Consider the following 22,321-nt stretch of genomic DNA (forward strand, 5'->3'; position numbering starts at 1 on the left):
GACTTTGTTATACTCAGTTAGGGCTCTTCGTCTCATCCTTGCCAGATCTTCATTCCACCAGGGCACATTCCTGTTTGATCTCTGATTTACTATGGGACAATGTTCGTTGTACGTAGAGATGATAGCTCCCTGTAATCGATCTGCTGCCAACTCTAGGTCAATGGAATCTCTGATGTTAAAATCCATGCGGTCTGAACAGGTTTCCAGGTCCACCGTATAGGCTCCCCAGTTTGTTTTCCGGGGATTTTGATATGTTAGGATCGAGGTCTGAATCCCTCCGATTTCAAAGTTTATGTGTCGATGGTCTGAACAACTTTCCTCATCGGACAGATTCCATTTCCGAACGTAGTTACTTACAAATGTAGTTCCTATCGTTACGTCTATCACTTCACTACGTCTCGCATTTACGAAAGTAGGTTTATTGGCTATGTTCAAAATGTCCAAGTTATTTGCCATAATATCAATCAATCAATCAAGATATGCTTTATTGTCAGAAGAACATAATTCTCGTAAACAAAGCTATACAATGCGATATGGTCAAACAATTAGATTACATCTATGTAAAAAATCTCAATATCTGAATCCTAATACTAATATACATAAATTAAGATTTATACATGTTTTACAACTATTCAAATTTCAATTTATTGTCAATTTCGAACCCAAGAAATTTCGTTTGTGATTTATTAGTTATTAGTTCATTTGACATTGGTATATCAGGAACACTGCAGCGGAAAGTGACTATGCTAGTTTTATTTAAGTTCAGAGCTAGAAAGTTTGAGTCACACCATTGTTTTATTTTGCACATATCCTTTTCTATTTTATTAAACAGTTGATGTGGTGTTTTACTGTGCCACAGTACAGTGGTGTCATCCGCAAAGAGGGTAATTTTTGCTGAGATGTTCAATTTAGTGATGTCGTTAATATACAGTAAGAAAAGTAATGGGCCAATAACCGAGCCCTGAGGGACGCCATATTGTATGTGTCCTACTTCAGACTCCGTACCATGTCGAACGATTTGTTTGCGCTGTTCTAAATAAGCTTTTAGCCATTTCAAACTCCCATTTCTGACTCCATAGAATTCGAGTTTTTGCAGCAGAATACCGTGATTCACACAATCAAACGCCTTCGAGAAATCGCAAAATACTGCAGCGGCACACTCACCTTTATTTATGTTATCATACATGTTCGATAAGAATGAGAAGAGGGCATCGTTGGTTCCCTTATTTGGTTGGAATCCGAATTGTTCTTCTGTTATTATATTTTTTGATAGTAAAAAGTTTTGTAGTCGATATTTCACTAGTTTTTCTATTAACTTCGCTAAACTGTAGTAAGTGCTCACCTCTTTCCCCTAACCAACTCCTCCACTTCCCTGGTTGGTGGTGGTTTCGAACTGTCGTAAGGGAGGTATGCTGATCCAATGACGAGGTAAATGAAGTGGAGCGCTGCTTTTTTCTTTCGGATTCGTAATCTACGCATCAAAATACGTAAGTACACTCAAAAATTTTTTCAAAATCGCCGGGTGCTATCAAAACGAATATTTACCCAAATCACAGTCAATTTCTTTTCTGTATTTATCAGTCTATTTTCAATATGCATTTTGACATAGAGAATTAATAACATTCGAAAGCTTTTACGCATATCTTTGAAAATTTGGAGAACGCCACTGGCGACGCCAAGCACCACGACGCACTCGGCCTTCGATCAAAATGGCGTGCAGTCAGCTGTTCATTCCATGTGTGGACAAATAGATATTAAGTATAAACAGTTTTATTGAAGTGAATTACTTATAAATTGTGAACCATTGGACGTGAGTTCTGTTTTGGATCGCATGATAACAAATAATATTCTGTGAGTATGAAATACTTCCTTACCCAATTCGGAGTTGAGATGAAACTGTGGAATCATATTTCAAGGTGATCTCAATTAATTATTTGTTACTCGCAATTTCAATAGCTTCATCTAATTAATTATTTATTGAACACAAACAAGTGATTGATGCTTGTGTGATGTTTTCATCGCCTTTTGAGATTACATTCAAACCATTCAAATTCTTTTGTATTTCGCACACCTGATGGTCAGTTATTCCCATAAAATACCCGTCAAGATTCTCTGAATCATCATCTTGAAGTTATTCGTAGTCTTAGCTTTTTTTTAGAACTTCTGTCCAAGGGCACCGAAAATTGTGATCCAGGGCTCATTCGATTCAAAACGACCTCTAGCAACTTTTTGAAAAATTTCAAGAGGGGCTCGAAAAAATTGCAAAAGTTATAAACAATTTAGTAAAACAAGGGGGTTTGGTTTTTCGCAAATATCTTTGAAAATATTAAAGATACCCGAAATTTGAAAAAAGATCCTTGAAGAGGAGGAAATTTACTGAAAAAAAGTCCCACCTCCCGGAACTCTACCTCCAATATTTATAATTTTAATTCAGAGGCGAAAATAGCGCTAAAAGCAGGCGATGCGCGTCCCGCAAGCGCTCACCGATACGAACTTTTCAGAAATAAAAATTATTTTAACCCATCAAATATCATTATTAATAAAAAATATCACATACCTTCTAGACACTTGAATAAATGAAAATCTATGGAAAACAAATTTTTCGTGTGGTTATTTTATTAGATATACTTTAGTTAATCAACATACAGGGTGTAACTGAATAAGAGTAAAACATTCAGGGAAGTGATTCCTCATCGAAAAAAAAATCTTTCATATAAAGAAACCTCATTGGAGCATCCCTTGTTAAGATACAGCCCCTTAAAAGGGGTACATAAAATTTGCATAACAATTTTTTCCACAAGCACTGAAAAAGTTACAATATTGAAATTAACCTGACGTTTTGTACTACTAAAAAGACACTTAGCCAGTAATTTATTTGGTTTACCCATGGTTGTAAGGGGTGGAAAACGCAACCCCTAAAATTTATTTCCAATGTAACTTTTTGTCTTATTATTTGTTTACCATTTAAAAATTTATTTCCGATAGCCTGTTTCATTCTAAACAAAAAATTGTCTCTTGAGTTTTTTGCCCAAAATAAAACAGTTCGCAGCAAAAACATTATTTTATGAACAACTACAGAGATACATCGTCATAAATGCGAACTGGATTTATTGTTATTTTGTAGTTAGTACCTGCATTAAACGATTAAAGGGTAATAAACAAAACTAATTTATCAATAACAAAACACACAACATGTAGAAATCACAGTAAATGTTCAATATGTCTACCTTCAGACATTACGCATGCGTCTAGACGTCGGCGCATTGAGCCACGTATTCGCTCAAATGTTCCTGGAGTCTCTCTGAGTACCCTGCACACATCGATGATGCGGTTTCTTAAGTCCTCTACATCGCGAACAGGAGTACGATAAACCAAATGCTGTAAATGGACCCAAATAGAGAAATCGAGAGGATTGAGATCCGGGGATCGAGCGGGCCAGTTCTGTGGTCCTCCTCGACCTATCCACTGATTTGCATATGTTTCAGTTAAATGCTGACGTGCTACTTGACTAAAATGGGTGGGAGCCCTTTGACGCCCAAAGGAACTTCCTCCAGCTGTACTGCATGCACTTCTCTTAGATATTGAACGTATGCCTCACCATTTAATCGAGGAGGTAGAAAATGAGGCCCAATTAAATCATCCCCAATAACTACGAGCCACACGTTAAGAGAAAACTGTTCTTGAGGGTTAGTTTCGACAATAGCGTGAAAGTTTTCATCAGCTCATATGTGGTAATTATAAAAATTAATAATCTTTTCCCGAGAAAAACTACATTCGTCTGTGAATTCTATCGTTTGCATCCAATTGCAAAATTCAAGACGGTTCGGAAAGTCTCGCGGTAACAGTGCCTGTACTCGTTCCAGATGGTAAAGGGTATAAGAGTTGTTCCTTCAAAACTAGAAATACCGTCATATGATCAACATTTAGCTGGAAAGCAATCTTTCTAGTACTGGTAGTAGGTTGTTCTTCAATCAAATTAAATACTGCTTCCTCAGGCTGTGGTGTTCGTACTTCTCGATGGCGACCACAATCCTGCGTTTTTTTGTCGAATGAACCATATTCTCGTAATCGTTGATGAAGTCGAGCAAATATTCTATGTGAAGGATGCTGCCGTTGAGGATACATTTCAGCATATATTCTAGAAGTTTCTAACCCATTCCCCTGCGACAGACCGTGAACGTAATGCTTATCAGCCATTTCCTTATTTGTGTATGCCATTTTAATAACAAGTGAATTATTAAAGTGATAAATTAAGAACAGAACAACAACACACAATTAGTATTAATTCAATTTCGAAAATTTACAAACTGACAGCGTCATACCAATTTAATTGTCACTATCGCTAATAGCGACCTACTAGATAGATTAGTTTTGTATTTTCGCATTTATGACGATGTATCTCTGTAGTTGTTCCTAAAATAATTTTTTGCTGCGGACTGGTTTATTTTGGACAAAAAACCTAAGAGACATTTTTGTTTCGAATGAAACAGGCTATCGAAAATAAATTTTCAAATGGTAAACAAATAATAAGACAAAAAGTTACATTGGAAATAAATTTTAGGGGTTGCGTTTTCCACCCCTCACAACCATGGGGTAAATCAAATGAATTTCTGGCTAAGTGTTTTTTTGGTAGTACAAAACGTCAGGGTAATTTCAATATTGTAACTTTTTTAGTGCTTGTGAAAAAAATTGTTATACAAATTTTATGTACCCCCTTCAAAGGGCTGTATCTTAACAAGGGATGCTCCAATGAAATTTCTTTATATGAAAGATCCTATCTTTTTTTGACACTTATTCAGTTACACCCTGTATTTTAACAAGTTTTGAATTTACATAAAATCCCCGATAATTTTTAAACTGAAAACCTTACTTAAATTTTGTTCACTTTTTGGAGCTTTTCTTGAAAGCGTTCAATAATATAAATTTAAAAAACCAGAATATCAAAGATAACTAGAAATTATGATTCAAAAAACAAATCGTTCCTCAATATTTATATTTAGTAGCAAAATGATTGTTAATTAACAAATGCGTTTTTGAGCTATAAAAACTCTCTCTCAAGAAACGATTCTGTTTTCAAAAATCATAATATTCATCTCTGATAAAAATCCCCCCCAAAAATTTCTAATATCTTATGAACAATACATTTGTTTATAACAATTTTCCAAACAAACGAGCTACAAATTAAAAAAAAAAATTGTAACTTTAAATAATAAGAATACGAATGAATTTAAATATTGAGAAAAAATTTCATTACTTTAATTGAATTTTTCACTCTTTACCGTCTTTGATTATTAATAACAAAGTGAAAAATCAACAAGTGAAGAAAATTTGAGGTTTTTAGTTTAAAAATCATCAGGGTTTTTATGTTGATTTAAAACTTTTAAAAATTAGTTAATCAACTAAAAACTAAAGTATATCTAATAAAATAATCGCGGGAAAAAAAATTTCCCATGGCCTTTATTTAGGTGTCTAGAAGGTATGTGATTTTTTTTCTTAATAATGATATTTAATGGGTTTAATAATTTTTATTGTTCAAATCTAATCAAAATTATGAATATTGGTGATAGAGTTCCGGGAGGTGAGACTTTTTTTTAGGAAATTTCCTCCTCTTCAAGGAGGATTATCTTTGATATTTTTCAAGATATTTGGAAAAAACCATACCCCACTTTTTTTTACTAAATAGATTATTACTTTTGCAATTTTCTCGAGCTCCTCTCCAAAGAGTTGCTAGATGTTATTTCGAATCGAATGACCCCTGGATCATAATTGTCGGTGTCCTTGGACAGAAATTCCAAAAAAGGATCTTGTCACCCCAACTAATCGAACGAAATCTGGCTGAGAGATTACTACGTTCCTCGAGTGTATGAACAAAATATATTTTTTTCGTGAAATTATGAATAACTGAATATATTTTTACCAAGTTGCCTGTCGCCTGTTTAATTGAAACATAATTATCAACTAAAACTGTTCATCGGACGGTCCTGCATCTCGATTATCTTGTGAGCTAATTATCCCAAAGGATTCACATGCACCTAGGAATTTTGTATCTTTAGGATATTTCAACAGTAAATATGAAATTTCTTGTCAACCGAAAACTTTCAAAATATCATTCTGGGACTGTTTTTTTTTTGGATTCTTCTTATCTGTTGAATTATATCGTGATTTCCTTTAGGATTTCAAATAACACATATTCATAGATACTGCTAAATGGGCGATTTTAAAGATCTACTGAGAAAAAACTGAAAAACTGTTTCAACAGGGATCGTTTCAGAACAATCACGGAACTACTCATCGTCATTGAGAGGAGAGCTGAACAAAATGGGTTCGTACGACGGAGACCTTAAGTGCAGGCAATGCAACAAAGCGACAGAGGCATATTTTAGGTGAATGTTATGTAGTGGATCATTGGAAACAAACAATTCGTAGAAATAGGATTTTGAGTGGACTGACCCGTCACCCTACCGATTTCATGGAGTCTTTGAAGTCCACTAGATACTCGTTAGGAAAACAAGAGGATCGCTCCAAATTCTTGAGGTTCTTGTTGAATACTCTTCGTGAGCAAAAAAATAGCAGAATCAATACTCCTGACCGCTCTGGATTGAATGATTCACTCGTTTACTTTGTAGTAAATATTCAAGAGGTAGCAGAAACGTATGTGATTATCTGGAACTTCAACTAGCGTTTCCTAATATGACTGATAGCCAGTCCGTGCAAAGCTTATTGTTAAATCATCTGAAAATAAAACTTTTAACGAGTGATGATCAACTTTTGTATGTGCCAAACTGACTGACTATTATTAGAAAACAAGTATAGCTGAGGCACCAGTCAATCTAATAATAACACTGATGATCTTCAAAGATGACTCAATCTCTGACGGAAGCACCAAACTCTTACGAAGATTCGAAATAGATGAACAATTCAAACTAGCAGACCACTATTATAATCTTCATGCAGTCATAGTTCACTGTGGTTCTGGCTTTGAATCTGGTCATTATAACGCCTTGGTCAAAGACGAAACGAACTGGTTTAAGTTTGACGATAGTCGTGTCAGTAAGTGTTCTGGCCATGTCTTGAATATTGAAGCCTCTGAAGATACCCTACATTTTGTTTCATGAAAGACATTGGCAGATCAAGGTCTTCAGATAATGTGGTGCTGCAGGTTTTTCCGGGTTTTCCTGCAGCTGAAATAGACAATGCGCCACTGGAATCAATGAAGTCGCCCTGGAGGGCCAATTAATATTTGCTGTCGTTTCATAATTTCATGATTTGTATTAATTTCTTCTTTAATATATTTTTTTTATAATTGAACAGTTTTCACAAACATTTTTTTTATTTCTAGACAGGTTTCCTCATAGTTTCCTACCAAGGAAGCTGCGGTGTTAGCTATAAGTTTTATTTTATCCGTTACTGTATCTGTTACAACTATTGTTCAACATTTGTAAAGTTATTGGGGAGGAGCATTAAATAGTCATATTTCTCAAATTGAAATTATGTGAAGGCGTTCTCTTAAATTAATATTCTCTAAAAATGGTAGGTACCCCTTTGATAGATTATACATCGAAACCCGTCTGTTGGACATACGACAGTTGTATTTTTTATGGTCTAGCACCAAATATCATACAAATAAACATACGGCATCGCTTCCTTCACATCAGTACCATGCCCCTAATGGTCAGGATCGTTACACAAAGATCATTTACTTACTCTGCGCCTAAACTCTACAACCGAATTCCAAAAGATAAAATCTATCTCAAATATCAATCGCTTCAAAAAATAGTTGAAAGAGCATATTCTTCAAAGTCACGAGACTTGAACTTCTACGTCTATTTGAGTAGATGGGAAAAAACCATACGTAGCTTTGCTATATTGTCCACTTACAATTCTGTAATACATATGTGTTCATATATGTATGTATATATGTGTATGTATTGGCACTATCGCTTTGTTAATATATATCACCTCCATTTTCAACAACATCCATATCGATTGCAACATGTTTTTATATATTATTAGTAGTACGCGTATTTAACAATTGTGATTTTATACTTGATGGTCAATTTAGTTTTATGTTTGTATGATTTTATATTTAAATAATATCATATGTCAAAACTGTTAACTTTTTATATTTATACCTATATTTGTGATTTTATGTTATCTTATGTGTTTTTAATGTCATATATTAAGAAGCTTATTTTCATATGCAAATCCCCTTTATATAATTCATTCTCATATTATCATATTTATTTATTTATCATATATTAATTTTTTTCTTTTGGATCTCCCTTTCACCACATACAAGCAACATCTGATGCTTCTGTGGTTTCTACGATGTTTATTCAACTGCATGTATTACTTTAGTTGATTCTTTTTATGATTTGAATCTGAATAAACATTATTATTATTATTTTTTGTCATAAATCGCTAACTGAATGTCCACATTTATAACCATTTCAATTACTCTGGTAGAAGTTCTTTAGCACAAAGGTACTTATTCTCGCCACCAATCAATCTATATGGGAATCTTCTTTAACAAAAAAATGCTTCATCAATAAAAAAAGTTTTGATTTTGGGTTCTGAGCTCTTTGATATAAAACATTTATTTGATGATTTAATTGTTTCATAAGACGTCCGTTAAGTTTATGTTTATATTTGAGTTTAATATGAAACCACAATATTTGCAAACAATGATTTGAAAACAATAATAATTTGTGACATTTAAAACTATAACAGTCATTTTCAAATTCCAGGTGTCGCTAATGATGGAAGAGCAATCCTCTGACCCTTTTTAGAAATGGAAGGATTTTTAGGAGTCAAAAACTCCACACTACTACCTGCCTCGCCGAGCAGCTCTCTTTTGGCGGACGAAGTTGCTTCAATTTGTCCACTGATTACTCCTTCACCACCTACAAATGATTTTATAAATCCTTTGCAGGAGCCGACCGATACTCATTTTGTTAGTGGACTTGAACTTGCTACGAAATTAAAAGATGTATCAGGTGAGCTCGTTCGAACGTTATGATTTAACACAATTTTTATTCTTTCTGGCTGAATTGAATAGATTAACGGGTTATCTCAGTCAATAAATCAACATAGTCCAGTCATTATAGTAAGTTCACATCGGAATTCGAGATACCCAGCTGTAAGTCTGTAAATACTTGTATATTGACACCCTAAAAGTTGTCTCAAAACCTTCATATGGCAAGGTGTAAGCAACTATTAAATTTCAAGGTCAAAGGTCACAAAAATCGTTTTTTTGCGCTTTTTTTGGAAATATCTCATTTCCTATGAGCTTTTTGCTATTTGTATTTATTATCAATATTGTAGAATACAAAATTCTCTACAAATTTTGTTTAAAAAAATTTTTTATACGGTGAACCGTTTTCGAGATAGAGGGCGGAGAGCACGCGGTCACAGCATCACTTCAGGTCAACCGGTGCCTCCGGTCGAAAACGCGCCATATATAGTTGATGAACTATCTATAAATCAATGATTACAAATATTTGTTATATTTATTATTATTTATTATATTATATTTTATCATTTTTTTCCTAACTTATCCACTTTTTATTCAGTATTAATTTATTTAACAACACTTACCCGCCCATGTAATTGCAGAATTGTTAATGAAAATATAGGAATTATATATTTGAATTTTAACCTAATTAATATTTATAAATTCTTACATGATGAAAAAAAAAACAAATAAATTATGAATTAATCTTTTTATTAAAAAATATCATTGAATACATTTATTTTTATTGAAAGTAAAGAAATGGAATAAAGGGTACAAAAACTACAATTTATAATTTTAATCATCTTCTTCCTCTTCATCGTCGTCTTCTGGCTGCTGGTAAATTTCAAACTGGTCTTCATTATCGTCTTCAACGACATTTGTCTCAAGTTCTTCCATGATTTCGGGGTCAAAGGTTCCATCTTCGTTAATGTCGCTCTGATATGGTAGAGCATTGAGACAAGCTTGCCCATTACATTGGTCACAAGCTAAAGAGCATTGCAAGCCCGCTTTCCTGCATCCGCATCGCGAACCACAACCACTCTTGCAGTTGCAGAAAATTGTATTTAGCAAATCTTCTGGAGCAGGTGGTGAAATTGTCATGATAGGCTCCAGAAAATCGTTTCGCATTACCCAACCCCATACCTGGGGTTCCAAATCATGTCCTAACCAAGTTTGAACTTGGTTGAAATGTTGATGAGCAGCTGTACTTGTTGGTGGAATATTTGAAAGCTGCACAGGTTTATTAAGTTTTGTAGATTTGACGTAATGCATATAACGAAGATGATCGAGACTTTTCACAGATTTCGGAGCATTATAGACTGCCAATAAGGTTTGATTTCCACTCTCTAATAATCTCTGGGCCGAACAATTTTCTTCCTCAAATGCTGCAGCTAGTTCATCCAAATTTGTCAGTTTCTCAAAAACTTTTAAAAATGATTTTGTGTCACAGCCACTTGAACGGTTATCAGTATTATTGAATAGATATAGATTGAATGCATGAAGAAAATGATAAAATATAATATAATAGTTAATAAAAATTGACAAATATTTATAATCGTTGATTTATCGATAGTTCATCAACTATATATGGCGCGTTTTCGATCGGAGGCACCGGTTGACCTGAAGTGATGCTGTGACCGCGTGCTCTCCGCCCTCTATCTCGAAAACGGTTCACCGTATGAAAATTTTTTTTAAACAAAATTTGTAGAGAATTTTGTATTCTACAATATTGATAATAAATACAAATAGCAAAAAACCCATAGGAAATGAGATATTTCCAAAAAAGCGCAAAAAACCGATTTTTGTGACCTTTGACCTTGAAATTTAATATTTGCTTACACCCTACCATATGTAGGTTTTGAGACAACTTTTAGGGTGTCAATATACAAGTATTTACAGACTTACAGCTGGGTATCTCGAATTCCGAGATTCTTACCTAATTTAAGCTTAAATGACTGGATTAACAATAAAAACTCTGTTTCTCTTTGCCAAGCTTTCGATTCCCACTGTGAGGGTTCTTCACGGCCTTTAAATAAAGTTCCAATATCGAAGAAAAGAAAATTGAAACTTTCTATGTTTTTTACCACTTTTATTTGTGACTAACGTTACTGCAGTTTCGTCCTATAAGGACATTTTCAAACTTATAAATTAAACATTATCATACTTACAGCAAATTTGAGTGTAAGAGAATGAATTTCATTTGAATATACTAAAAAATTCTGTTTGAAAATCTGTCTTTTCGTCGCACCCCTACGAACGACAACCCTCAGAAGTCGAAACTTGTGCGAGCTGAGGATTCACGAGGTCTTACCTTTTAACGTGTGGTTCCTAACACGGGTTGGACAATAGCAAGTGAAAATCGATCGTTTAGCCTGGGGCTTGAACCACCGACCAACACGGCAGTCAATTCGAGTGAATGAACAAAGCACCCACGTCGAACCGCCTGGCTACTGACCGACCAAGAAGTTCATTTCAGTTTATTTTGGTTCAAAAAGAAGATATAGTTTTAATATACGAGTCATTTGAGCCGTTTGAAGAAAAACGGTTCGCAAACCAAGGCTTTTCATTTTCCTCTTCACGGAACACTTTTAGTAATAATTGGTACAGTACGTCATGTGAATTATTTCATAAAAGATGTGAAAACGGAAAGAATAACGAAAAATCAACTACTAATTAAAAGAAAGAAAAAACGATAGACAACATGAAAAGCAGAGAATATTGGTGAAATAAATTGTTGTGTTTTAAATAGTAGGTTATTTTATTAACTTGGGTATGTAATGCCTTTAGACACTATATTAGAGAAGGATAATACCGAGATAGTTACTTAGTAACCGTGTTTCTTTTAGCAGTATTATTATTATACAATTTCGGTGCAAAATAATATATTGCTGGCTGAAGGACTTCGTTAGATGGCCCTTTGGCATTCACCAATAAATGATGTTTACTATTATTATTAATATATTGTTCTTTATGTATGGCAGACTATTACATTGAGCATTACATTGAGACTAATATGCATACAGGTCAGGTATGTCAACAAAAACGGCTCTATGTCGGGTAACAGAAAAAGTAGAATATACTTACAAAAACAAGGAAGTACTTTCAGCTGCTTTCTTGGACATTGAGGGCGCATTTGATAATACGTCGTTAGAATCAATCATCCAGGCGTCGAGGAGAAGAGGGATCGACAAGACAAGCTGCAGGTGGATAGACTGCATGCTTAGGGGAAGATTGGTATATACAACCATTATGGGGGAAACAGTCGTGGCACGGGTAGCAAAGGGCCGTCCTCAGGGTGGTTATATCCCCTCTGTTATGGAACCTTGTAATGGACGAGCTACTATGTCTCTTGGACCATGATGGGTTTAAAGCACTGGGCTATGCAGACGACTTAGTCATCTTAGTCCAGGGTAAATACAATATCTAGTGAAGGAATGCATTCAACAGGCCCTGAACATTATAATAAGGTAAACCGAAGAAGAAGAGCTTAACATAAGCCCATCCAAATCGACCATAGTAGCATTACCCAAGAGGACTAAAACGGAGGGTCTTGGACCTCTAAAACTTCGAGGTGAAGAAATTCTAAGTGTTGGGGGAGGTTAAATATCTGGGAGTAATCCTAGATTCCAAACTGACCTGGAACCAACACTTGGACAGGATAAAGAGGAAAGCGGAGGTAGCACTGATGCTCGCCAGACGCACCTATGGAAAAACATGGGGACTAAAACCAGACATGGTATATTGGCTATACACGATGGTGGTTAAACCCATGATAACATACGCATCTCTGGTCTGGTGGCCAAAGATGAAGCAGGCGACCACCAGCAACAAACTAGGTAAGGTGCAAAGACTTGCATGTTTGGGAATGACGGGAGCAATGAGAACTACCCCAAAAGCTGCATTGGAGACACTTCTAAATCTACCTCCTTCACACTTTGTGATAATGGGGGAAGCCAGGATGGGCCAACTCAGACTGGAAAACTCACCAAACTACAAAAGATCAGACAGAAAACAAACTGTCAAAATTGTTTGTTTTCTACATATATTCTACATTTTATCAAGAATAAGACATTTGGAGTAGATAATATAAACTTGAGATTGTTACTATTCTCTAGCCTGTATATTGACAAAGATATAGCTCACATTACACTTAAAGATCGTACTTTCTGATACTTTGGAAAAACTGCATTGGTATACCAATTCCAAAAAAAAAACAATCCCAAAGAATACTCTGATTTGAGAATAATAAAATTGCTACCCACATCTCCAAAATATTCGAAAGATTCTTCTACAAAAGTCAATGTGGCTTTGGACCTGGTAGAGTCCTGAAACAGCTCTAGCAGCTGTAACTGATATTTTATCTGCAAATGACGCAAATATATCAACTGATTTGGTATTACTCGACTTCTCTAAAGCATTTGACACGATCAATCAGGAATTACTTTATGCCACATTAAAGTATTACATGTTCAATATGCCATCGACATTTTGGATCTGGAATTATTTCATAAGACGATTCCAAAGGATTTTGGTAAGTGAATCATATTATTGTAGTCTAGATGTATTATCAGGGGTTCTTCAGGGGCCTATTTCAGGACCGATGCTTTTCATCATATACACTGCAGTATTTCAAATGAGGTGGAATGTTGTAAAGTACAGATGACACACAGTTTTATGTGAATTTCAGTATGGAAAGCTCAGATGCAGCTATGGAAATCATCAACGAAGAAATTAAAAAGGTTTAAAAACCCGAATTCGGAAACATTTACAATAGTTTCCTTTGGTAATAAAAATAATGAAAATATTCTGAAAAATAACATGGTTGTTCACATAGACAACATTTCCTACAAGTCAGTGACTCGGCTAGAAATTTGGGTCAATAGATTCTGATATGAGTTTCTTCCAGTACATCAAAAGTCTGGTGAGCAGTGCTTTTGGATCACTCGAACTCATATTCTCAATTTCAAGTTGAAACGTACACTATATGAGTCACTTGTTTTGAGTCACTTCAATTTCTATGATTTCATTTACGGTTCATGTTTAATGATCATAGATAAAATGCGAGTTCAAAAGGTACAAAATAGTCGTGGTATAAGGAAATATGAACCCATCCCTAATAAGATCATTGAATATAAGTCGCTCAACATGGAAAATACAAGACAATTTCACTTGAGTACCTTTGTAAAGAAACTTTCGAATAATCCTGACCCACCAAGCCTGATACGTTGCTGACTCCTCAATGCACTCCTAATTACTGAAACAGTTTTATGTGCCAAATCATATGAATCATGTAACCTTCCACATCTACGTAATCTCTCTGTGAAAATGAAGCAGTCAACCATAATGTAACTAATTGATTCACTATAATACTCGTAAATCTCTTTTGAGGTGTAAGCCCTTCTGATGATTAAGTAGAATAGCTACAGCTAGACTTTGCCATCAGTTTCATTATTCATTTATTCACTAGTTGTCATTTATCCTCAATAAAAGTCCAGTTACTATTATATAAATCAGTATAAAAAGATTAAAAACACGAATATTAATTTTTTTAATTTCATTACTGTCATTTTTCAATGATAGGTTTATGATTTTGCTAGGTTAATCTTTTAATTCCAGAAAGAGAGTTACTTATGTTTAATTTATCGTTATTTAACTACAGTGTGTCTCACTTCTCATGGAAACACCGCAGTATCTTCCGTAATATTCGAGGTAGAACGATGAAACTCTCAGGATTAATGGAAATGCTCAAAATGCACCTACCACCTGAATGGGGTTGGACAAAGTGATATACACTGTCCGCCACTCGCGATGAAACACCTCATTTTTACTGTGGACGGACAGTGTATATCACTTTGGCCAACCCCATTCAGGTGGTAGGTGCATTTTGAGCATTTCCATTAATGCTGAGAGTTTCATCGTTCTACCTCGAATATTACGAAAAATACGGGGGTGTTTCCATGAGAAGTGAGACACAGTGTATATAAGTATAATTTAAGGAAGAAAGAAGCTTGACAGTGAAAAAAAGCTTGACAAAGTAAAGCAGAGTTTTTATTTTTGATTTTCTGACTGAAGAGACCTACAGGTAATCTACGGAGAATTTTCTTCGCGTCCTCCTGTTGTTATGATTATATATATTTGCCATCTTCTGGTGATGTCTGGAGTTTAAAACTAGACTGATTCATTCGAAAATCTGTTTCTGGGTTGATCCGATTACCTATATTGTGTGATCTATTAGCTTCATTGATATTCATAGTTGCAAAGTTGTATTTCAAGTAATAAAAATAATCAATCTGTAATAATTATCTATATTTCCATAATGCGTTGAAATTAAACGTTATCTTGCATTCATGGGTTTGTTTATCACACCCAGTTATTGAGATCAGTTTGCTACTTCAATGTTTACTTACAGTTGATAAAACGTTTCCTGTGACACACTTTTCACAACCTAAGAGTACAATTAAGATTTCGTATTTGAAAAATGAGAGTATGTCAGTGTTGAGTTCTTAGAAATTTGCCAAACCTAGTATGTAGTTGGACAAATGTGTTGACCTCTGAGATTAAAATAGGATATTCATATATTTCTGCAAATTAAAAATGACTCGATTGATGAATGTAGCCTTTATTACGTAGTAGGAGATCATGAAAAATAAGAAACAAAATTTTCTATGTTTTTTTAACACTTATTTCTGTAACTAACGAAACGTGACGAAACTGTAGTAACGTTAGTTATAAATACAAGTAGTAAAAAACATAGGAAGAAATGAATGAAGAATGTTTTTGTGGGTAGGTCCAATGTAAGGACTAGCAATATTGAGTTGAGAAAGGATTCGTTTGTAAAAACCTTTCTGGGAGACGGCTCAGATGATTGCATGCACGTATCTACCTTATTTTCTAGAGTCACAGACAGAATTGGAAAACTCTTGGGGAAACATAAATTTGATACAAATACACCAAGAAGACACAACAAAGGATCAGGTCGGCTAAAGACAGAAGAGACCCACAGGATTCTGTTTGAAAACACCATAGTCGACGGGAGGCAATAGAAATCCACAAACACACACATAATTTTAACAGAAAAGAAAAAGCTGTGAACCTCAATCAATAGAATCCCATTCTTAGAAGTTCAATAATAGCAAACAGCATGACGATAGGTAGGAAAGGGTCAACGAATGTGACTGACAATTTACCAAATCCAGGTACAGCACTAGATTACCTGAATTAACATACAAGACTATTTACGCAATTAACCTTAGCCAGGTACAGGTATAAGTACACCAAACTACCTGAAGAGTCAACAAAAATACTAGTTACGCAGCCGTAACTTCCAGTCATCGGAGATATTAAGTCAAGATGTATGAACTTCTGAGGAAGCTAGCCACTCACCCCAGCGAAACGTCAGGAAGAAATTCCAAAAATCCACGGCCTTCAAATCCGGAAAATAGTGACACTGAAACCTCGGCCGCGAAAGCCTTAACCATTTTGTCAATCTGAAAAAGTTAAAAATTGAAATGAAGAATTTTATATGCATATGGAAATTACAAAATGTGCTGTTCCATGAATTTTTCTACTGAAAAAAATTGTTAATAATTATGAGTATTTATCTTAGAGTTTCAAAGTTAAAATATCAACATCTCAGAATCCGTTTCCGTATTCATTGATTAACAGCTTTGACATATTTCGTAATTCAAATTATCGTCTATAGTCTATGGAATAATTTTGTGAATAGCATTTGAATTTCACATGTAGAACAGTGTGTGAAAGCCAAATGAAATGAATTCATTATTTCGGTTATGGTACAAATTTTAACAAAATCTCAAAACACGTCGAATTTAAATTATAATTTGACATACTCCAAGATAAAAATGCTACCCCTACCTTTAAACCCCGTCGAATGACGGGTACAACCTCCAATTTTTTAAATAGGAAGTATAGGTTTCTTATATATCGTTTGAAAGGTCTCTTCATTCTCTGTTCAAAAATGTTATCGGTTTCAAGTTTATTGCGATAATTGAGATAAAATAAATCAAAATAATATGGTTACCGAAAATCCATAAAATACACTCAAAACTTATTGCAATATACTCAAAACTTATTTCATGTGGAGATACTGATAATAAGAAAATAAAAAAAACATAGCAATGTTCTTTTTAGATAGTATCCTTTGAAAAATTGAATAATTTCCGTGGCAACGTTAGTTTAAAACGCCTTGTCAACTTGTTTTGTATGTAACAACATGAGCTGTCAGTATTTTAATTTGAGATTAAAGTTTGTTAACTTCAAGTCTGACAAATGGTTAGATTAATGGAAATTTATGAGAAATTTCCTAATTTACCTTGTGTGAACTGGAAAAAATTAAGTTCAATGTGCCACGGCCAGTTTCACGATCTCAGTTCATTTTTTGACCTCTCAGAGTGTACTTAAAGTAGGTAGTTAGAATTAGTTTTTTTTTTCTGTTCATTTTATTTTTCAGTGTATATTGGTAATTATTTTGAATATAATTTCATGCTGCCCTGTAAATGGGTAACTGTTGGACAATAAAGATATTTTTTTAACCGTCGTTTGCGCTGGTTAGGCCCTATCTCCCGAAGCCCCGATACATTCGGGAGGGAGCGCCAGTATTATCAACAAACGACCACTCCCTACACCGTGGTGTAAGTGATCATTGGTCTTTTTAGATAGTATCCTTTAAAAAACTGAATAATTTCCGTGGCAACGTTAGTTTAAAACGCCTTGTCAACTTGTTTTATATGTAACAACATGAGCTGTCAGTATTTTAAAATGAGATCAAAGTTCGTTAACTTCAAGTCTGACAAATGGTTAGATTAATGGAAATTCATGAGAAATTTCCTAATTTACCGCCCATATCTCAAGGAACAATAAGCAAAATAGAGAAGCAGATTCGAGAGCTTGGTCATGTGGGGCAGATAAAAAAAGCAGCTGCCAATGCAATGAGTGATGAACTCAAATTAGATGTGATGCTTGAGTTTGAGGAAAACCCGCATACATCGAGTAGACAGGCATCCACTACATTCAATGTTAGCCATACATCGATAGTAAACATATTAAAAGAAAATAAAATGCAGCCCTATAAAATGACACCTATTCAGGAGCTCAGGGAAGACGGTTTTGATAGAAGAACTTATTTTTGTGAGCAAATGATGGCTTCTGTGGCAACGTTAGTTTAAAATGCATTGTCAACTTGTTCTATATGTAACAACATGGGTTGTCAGTATTTTAATTTAAGATCAAAGTTCGTTAACTTCAAGTCTGACAAATGGTTAGATTAACGAAAATTCATTAGAAATTTACTAATTTACCGCCCATATCTTGAGGAACAATAAGCAAAATAGAGAAGCAGATTCGAGAGCTTGATCTCTGGAACTAGAAGAACTTATTTTTGTGAGCAAATGATGGACATGTTGGATAACAATATCCTTCAATTAGAAGACGTTATGTTTTCTGATGAGTGTATTTGTCTCTTAACGGTCATGCTAATCGGCAAAATTTCCGCTACTGGTCAATGGAAAATCCTAACTGGATGAGAGAAGAACACACGCAACACATTCGAATGGTTAATATTTGGACAGGTATTATAGGAAACCATATCACTGGTCCATTTTTCAATGAGGGTAACTTGAATGGCGTTAATTATTTGGCACTACTTCAAAATGAAGTCATTACAAACTGAGCAATTTTGTATCCTGATCCAGGAAACCCTCAAGTTCCAGTGAATACGATTTGGTTTCAGCAGGATGGAGCAATACCACAATACCAAGTTAAGGCCCGGCAATACCTCGATACATTTCCCAATCGGTGGATAGGGAGGCGAGGATCTATTGAATGACCAGCGCGAACACCTGATCTTTCGTCATTAGATTTCTTTTATGGGGATATGTAAAGAGCAATGTGTACAAAACTTAACCTTTAGATTTGAATGACTCAAAAGAAAGAATAACGCTTGCGATTAGGTCGGTCATACCTGATATGTTAAAAAATGTTAGAAATCAGTTTTATTTATAATGTTGTACTTAGTAGGCCGTTTCCACTAGCGATTACGTGGAGTATATAAAAGTTAGAGGGAAGAATCAGTTTTCAGTATGTTATTCACAACGAATAATGAAGCTACTGTGGTAACGAAACATGTCGTGAAACTTCCAGAAATAAAGTTGTGAAGATCAAGTCGTTTCCGGTGTAGTTTATGAAATTACTATAGATCTTCAGCAAGTATCGGCCGAGTCAATCAGAAAACTTCTTAATTGTCTCAGTCTTTTGATATTTGTACTATCCAAATCCCACTAATAGACTTCTATGGTACTAAAAATAGGTCCTATACTGAATTCAGAAGGCGGTATTGATAATGGTTTGTATGATTCCTCCCAGTTTACCAAAAACGCAAACGAGTATATGATGCGATAATCTACCTTAGGTACTTGAGTAATAAGATACAGTTTTTAACATTTTTCAATATCAGTATATGATGAATTCAATGAAAATAATGTCTTTGTTTCTATCTATTATGGAGTTCAGTAGTTTGTCGATATCTTCAATTCACGAAGTTTTTCGTCAGAAGATCTCCCAATTGAGATCCTCAAGATAAATTTGCTATTTAATCAGCTCCTAATTACTTTTCTTTTTGTGGTTCCCTTGAATATTTATTTTGGTAATTCAAAAAATGTTTACTTAACAGGTTCAGACGAGGAGAAAGCTGAATCAGCATCTTCTAGTTCCTCTGCATTAGCTGAACCTGCTTGTGAACAGCTATTGAACCATAGAAATGTACATCACTATAACGGCAAAAATGTGGAGAAAGAACCTGGGGTGAGAGAAGTAATCAATAACTCAACTATCAATGTTTCAATAACATAATTTTCAGGGTGCCAGTGAGAAGAGTCAACAACTCCAACTCACTTTCCGGAATCCACCAGATAACTATTTTTTCATGACATGGAACTGGCCTCTGATCCGCAAAATCTCCACGTGGTTGTTTCTCTCCGGCCTAGTAGCTATGGTAGCACTCGTTGTAGCAATGATTTCTACTTTGCCACAGAAATGCAACCCTCCTACCTTTTGGTATCAAGGGAATTTGCTTTACGAAATATTCCCAGCCAGCTTCTATAACGGGGGGCAAAACATGGAAGGGGACTTCAAAGGAATTTCAATGAAAGCGGACTACATTATGGAACTTGGAGCAAGAGGCGTTAGACTGAATTCTATTTTTGACAGTCCAAACTATCCGTACGATTTCGAAAACATTACCAGTTTAACTGATATAGCCCCGTCTCTAGGGACGCTCAAAGATTTCAGTAGCATGGTGAAACATCTGAACTCAAGAAATATATCTTTGATATTAGATCTTCCCATATTTCCGTTCGTCAAGAAACTTGTCCATAAAAAAATGTATGACCAGAAGAACGAAAGCAATTCAGGACCTACAATGGAATTTTTGAGAAGTGAGAGAGACGAAGAGCTTGATATCATTGAAGAATCAATTTTGTATTGGATTTCAAACGGAGTCGAAGGATTTTATTTCAAGGGATTAGAGTATTTGAAAGACGACCCGTTTTTAGCAAACTCATTACGACGGTGGAAAAAAATTTTGGGAGAAAATAGGGTCATAATAGTTAGTGAAGCTTTCATCAGTTCAGCTCCAAAATCGATAATAAACATCATTTTGAATAACGTGGATTTAGTGGATGTCAAACTGAATTTGGAGAAAGGAGTAACTGAAGTAAGCAAACAAATTGGTTCTCTTCAAAATGGTACCCTCTTTTCGAAGCCTGGAATGCCATGGATTCATTGGTCACTGGGAAATGCAAATTCGAACAGACTAGCCAACACTCTGCCATACGCAAATGCCACTCTAGGGGCAACTCTTCTACAGCTGATGCTACCAGGTACTCCTTGCATATTTTATGGAGATGAAATTGGTCTACAGCAAATAGCTGATACCCAAGGTGAAAGACAAGATATCAAACACCTTCATCAGCTCACTATGATGCCATGGCAAAATCAAAAACTGAAGGTTCTCCCTTGGATACACGGAGATGGAGAAGTAGTTGGGAGTTTTCACCAGAAAGAACTTATTAGTAAGATGGTTGCCCTCAGAACTCAGGCACCTTCTATTTATATGAACTCCGTTTATAAAGAGGGTGTAAATAAAGCCAACGCAGAAGTGAAGTACGCAGGCAACCAGTTTTTAGTAATTCAGAGATGGTACCCAAGAAGAAACGCGTATGTTGTAGCTTCTAATCTGGGAACCGAGAGATTGTCAACCGATCTCTCTACCCTTCTTTACACCGGAAAAGTCGTTATTGGACCCAGAACGGATTCTTCGCCGGGGACAATTTCTTTTAAAGATATTTCCTTATGGCCAGGAGAGTCAGTGGTGGTGGTTCTCAACTGATGACTGAAAATCAATTATTTTTATGATTCACCTGATTCCTAAGAGAGTTTCCACTGATGTTCATTTCAAAACAATAAATGAATCTCATGACTATTCGTTTTTATAACCAATCCTAGTCAGGGGGGAAATTATTGCTGAGATGATGGGAGAACTCTCCATAGGAACAATTCTAGGAATCGCAAAACAAATATTCATGATCTATAAGAGCAATCAAGGTATTTGAAGCAAGTCACTGCAGAATAACTCATTTGCTCTTTCACAGGAGGTACCCCATTGAAACAATGAATAAGTTTAACCTGTTCGTTCCAATATAATAAAAAAAACCAGTCAATCCAGAGGGTTTGTTCTTAACGTCAGATTTTATAAGTTCCAGGCTTCCGGAGAGAAAATTCAGTTTTGTTTTGTTGCAAGAGTTGTTCCATGAACTAGTGAGGAGAAAATCTGCAGAGTGGATGAAAGAATATCTTGATGCTACTTTTATTGGAAAACTAAATTTGGATTGAAAGCTAAGCAGTCACTGATGCAAATTTTCAACCTGTTTTTTGACGAAGATGTCACTGATTTGATAACGGTATGATTAGTGAAGAACATCACGCGAAATGAAATCCAATGTTTATTATGCGTTCTGATATTGGACGGTTATGTGAGTGTAGGTACCTGAAAGATATATGTACTGCTTTATCTGGAGAGATACTTTTCCATATAATGGAAATGGATAAGTTATGCACGTTTGCAATAAGTCGTTGCTGTAAAAATTTGACAAATTTGTGAAGTTGAAACGACCCTTGTTTGACGTATTGAATGAAACATTCGTAGAATTGTCATTTTCATAGCGCAAATGAGAAAAAAAAGTTCCATATTTTCTATCTTTTCTATAGGAAAAGCCAATCCGTTGGGGATATGCA

At 35.0% G+C, this 22,321-nt stretch overlaps 1 protein-coding gene across 2 annotated transcripts; it reads left to right on the forward strand.

Moving 5' to 3' along the window:
- The first annotated feature begins 1,685 nt into the window (after positions 1 to 1,685).
- On the forward strand, positions 1,686 to 21,507 carry LOC111513114 (amino acid transporter heavy chain SLC3A2). 2 transcript variants are annotated; one of them, XM_074180435.1, is made up of 4 exons: positions 1,686 to 1,916; positions 8,748 to 8,996; positions 19,701 to 19,831; positions 19,887 to 21,507. In XM_074180435.1, the coding sequence occupies exons 2-4, from the start codon at positions 8,792 to 8,794 to the stop codon at positions 21,414 to 21,416; spliced, it is 1,866 nt and encodes a 621-aa protein (XP_074036536.1). In that variant the 5' UTR covers positions 1,686 to 1,916; positions 8,748 to 8,791; the 3' UTR covers positions 21,417 to 21,507. The 2 variants fall into 2 exon arrangements, with proteins under 2 accessions (XP_074036536.1, XP_074036535.1); XM_074180434.1 differs by having other exon boundaries at positions 1,686 to 1,851.
- The last annotated feature ends 814 nt before the right edge of the window (positions 21,508 to 22,321 follow it).

The sequence above is a fragment of the Leptinotarsa decemlineata genome, unplaced genomic scaffold (assembly GCF_025532065.1).
Source record: "Leptinotarsa decemlineata unplaced genomic scaffold, Ldec_3_MD MMD2_tig00026294_RagTag_RagTag, whole genome shotgun sequence".
Lineage (NCBI taxonomy): Eukaryota > Metazoa > Arthropoda > Insecta > Coleoptera > Chrysomelidae > Leptinotarsa > Leptinotarsa decemlineata.

Excerpts from the sequence above, each read along its gene's own strand:
- LOC111513114 (XM_074180435.1), top strand. The coding sequence starts at position 8,792 with ATGGAAGGATTTTTAGGAGTCAAAAACTCCACACTACTACCTGCCTCG. Across the intron at positions 8,997-19,700 it reads GAAATTAAAAGATGTATCAG|GTTCAGACGAGGAGAAAGCT; the intron begins GTGAGCTCGTTC and ends TTTACTTAACAG. Across the intron at positions 19,832-19,886 it reads ATGTGGAGAAAGAACCTGGG|GGTGCCAGTGAGAAGAGTCA; the intron begins GTGAGAGAAGTA and ends CATAATTTTCAG.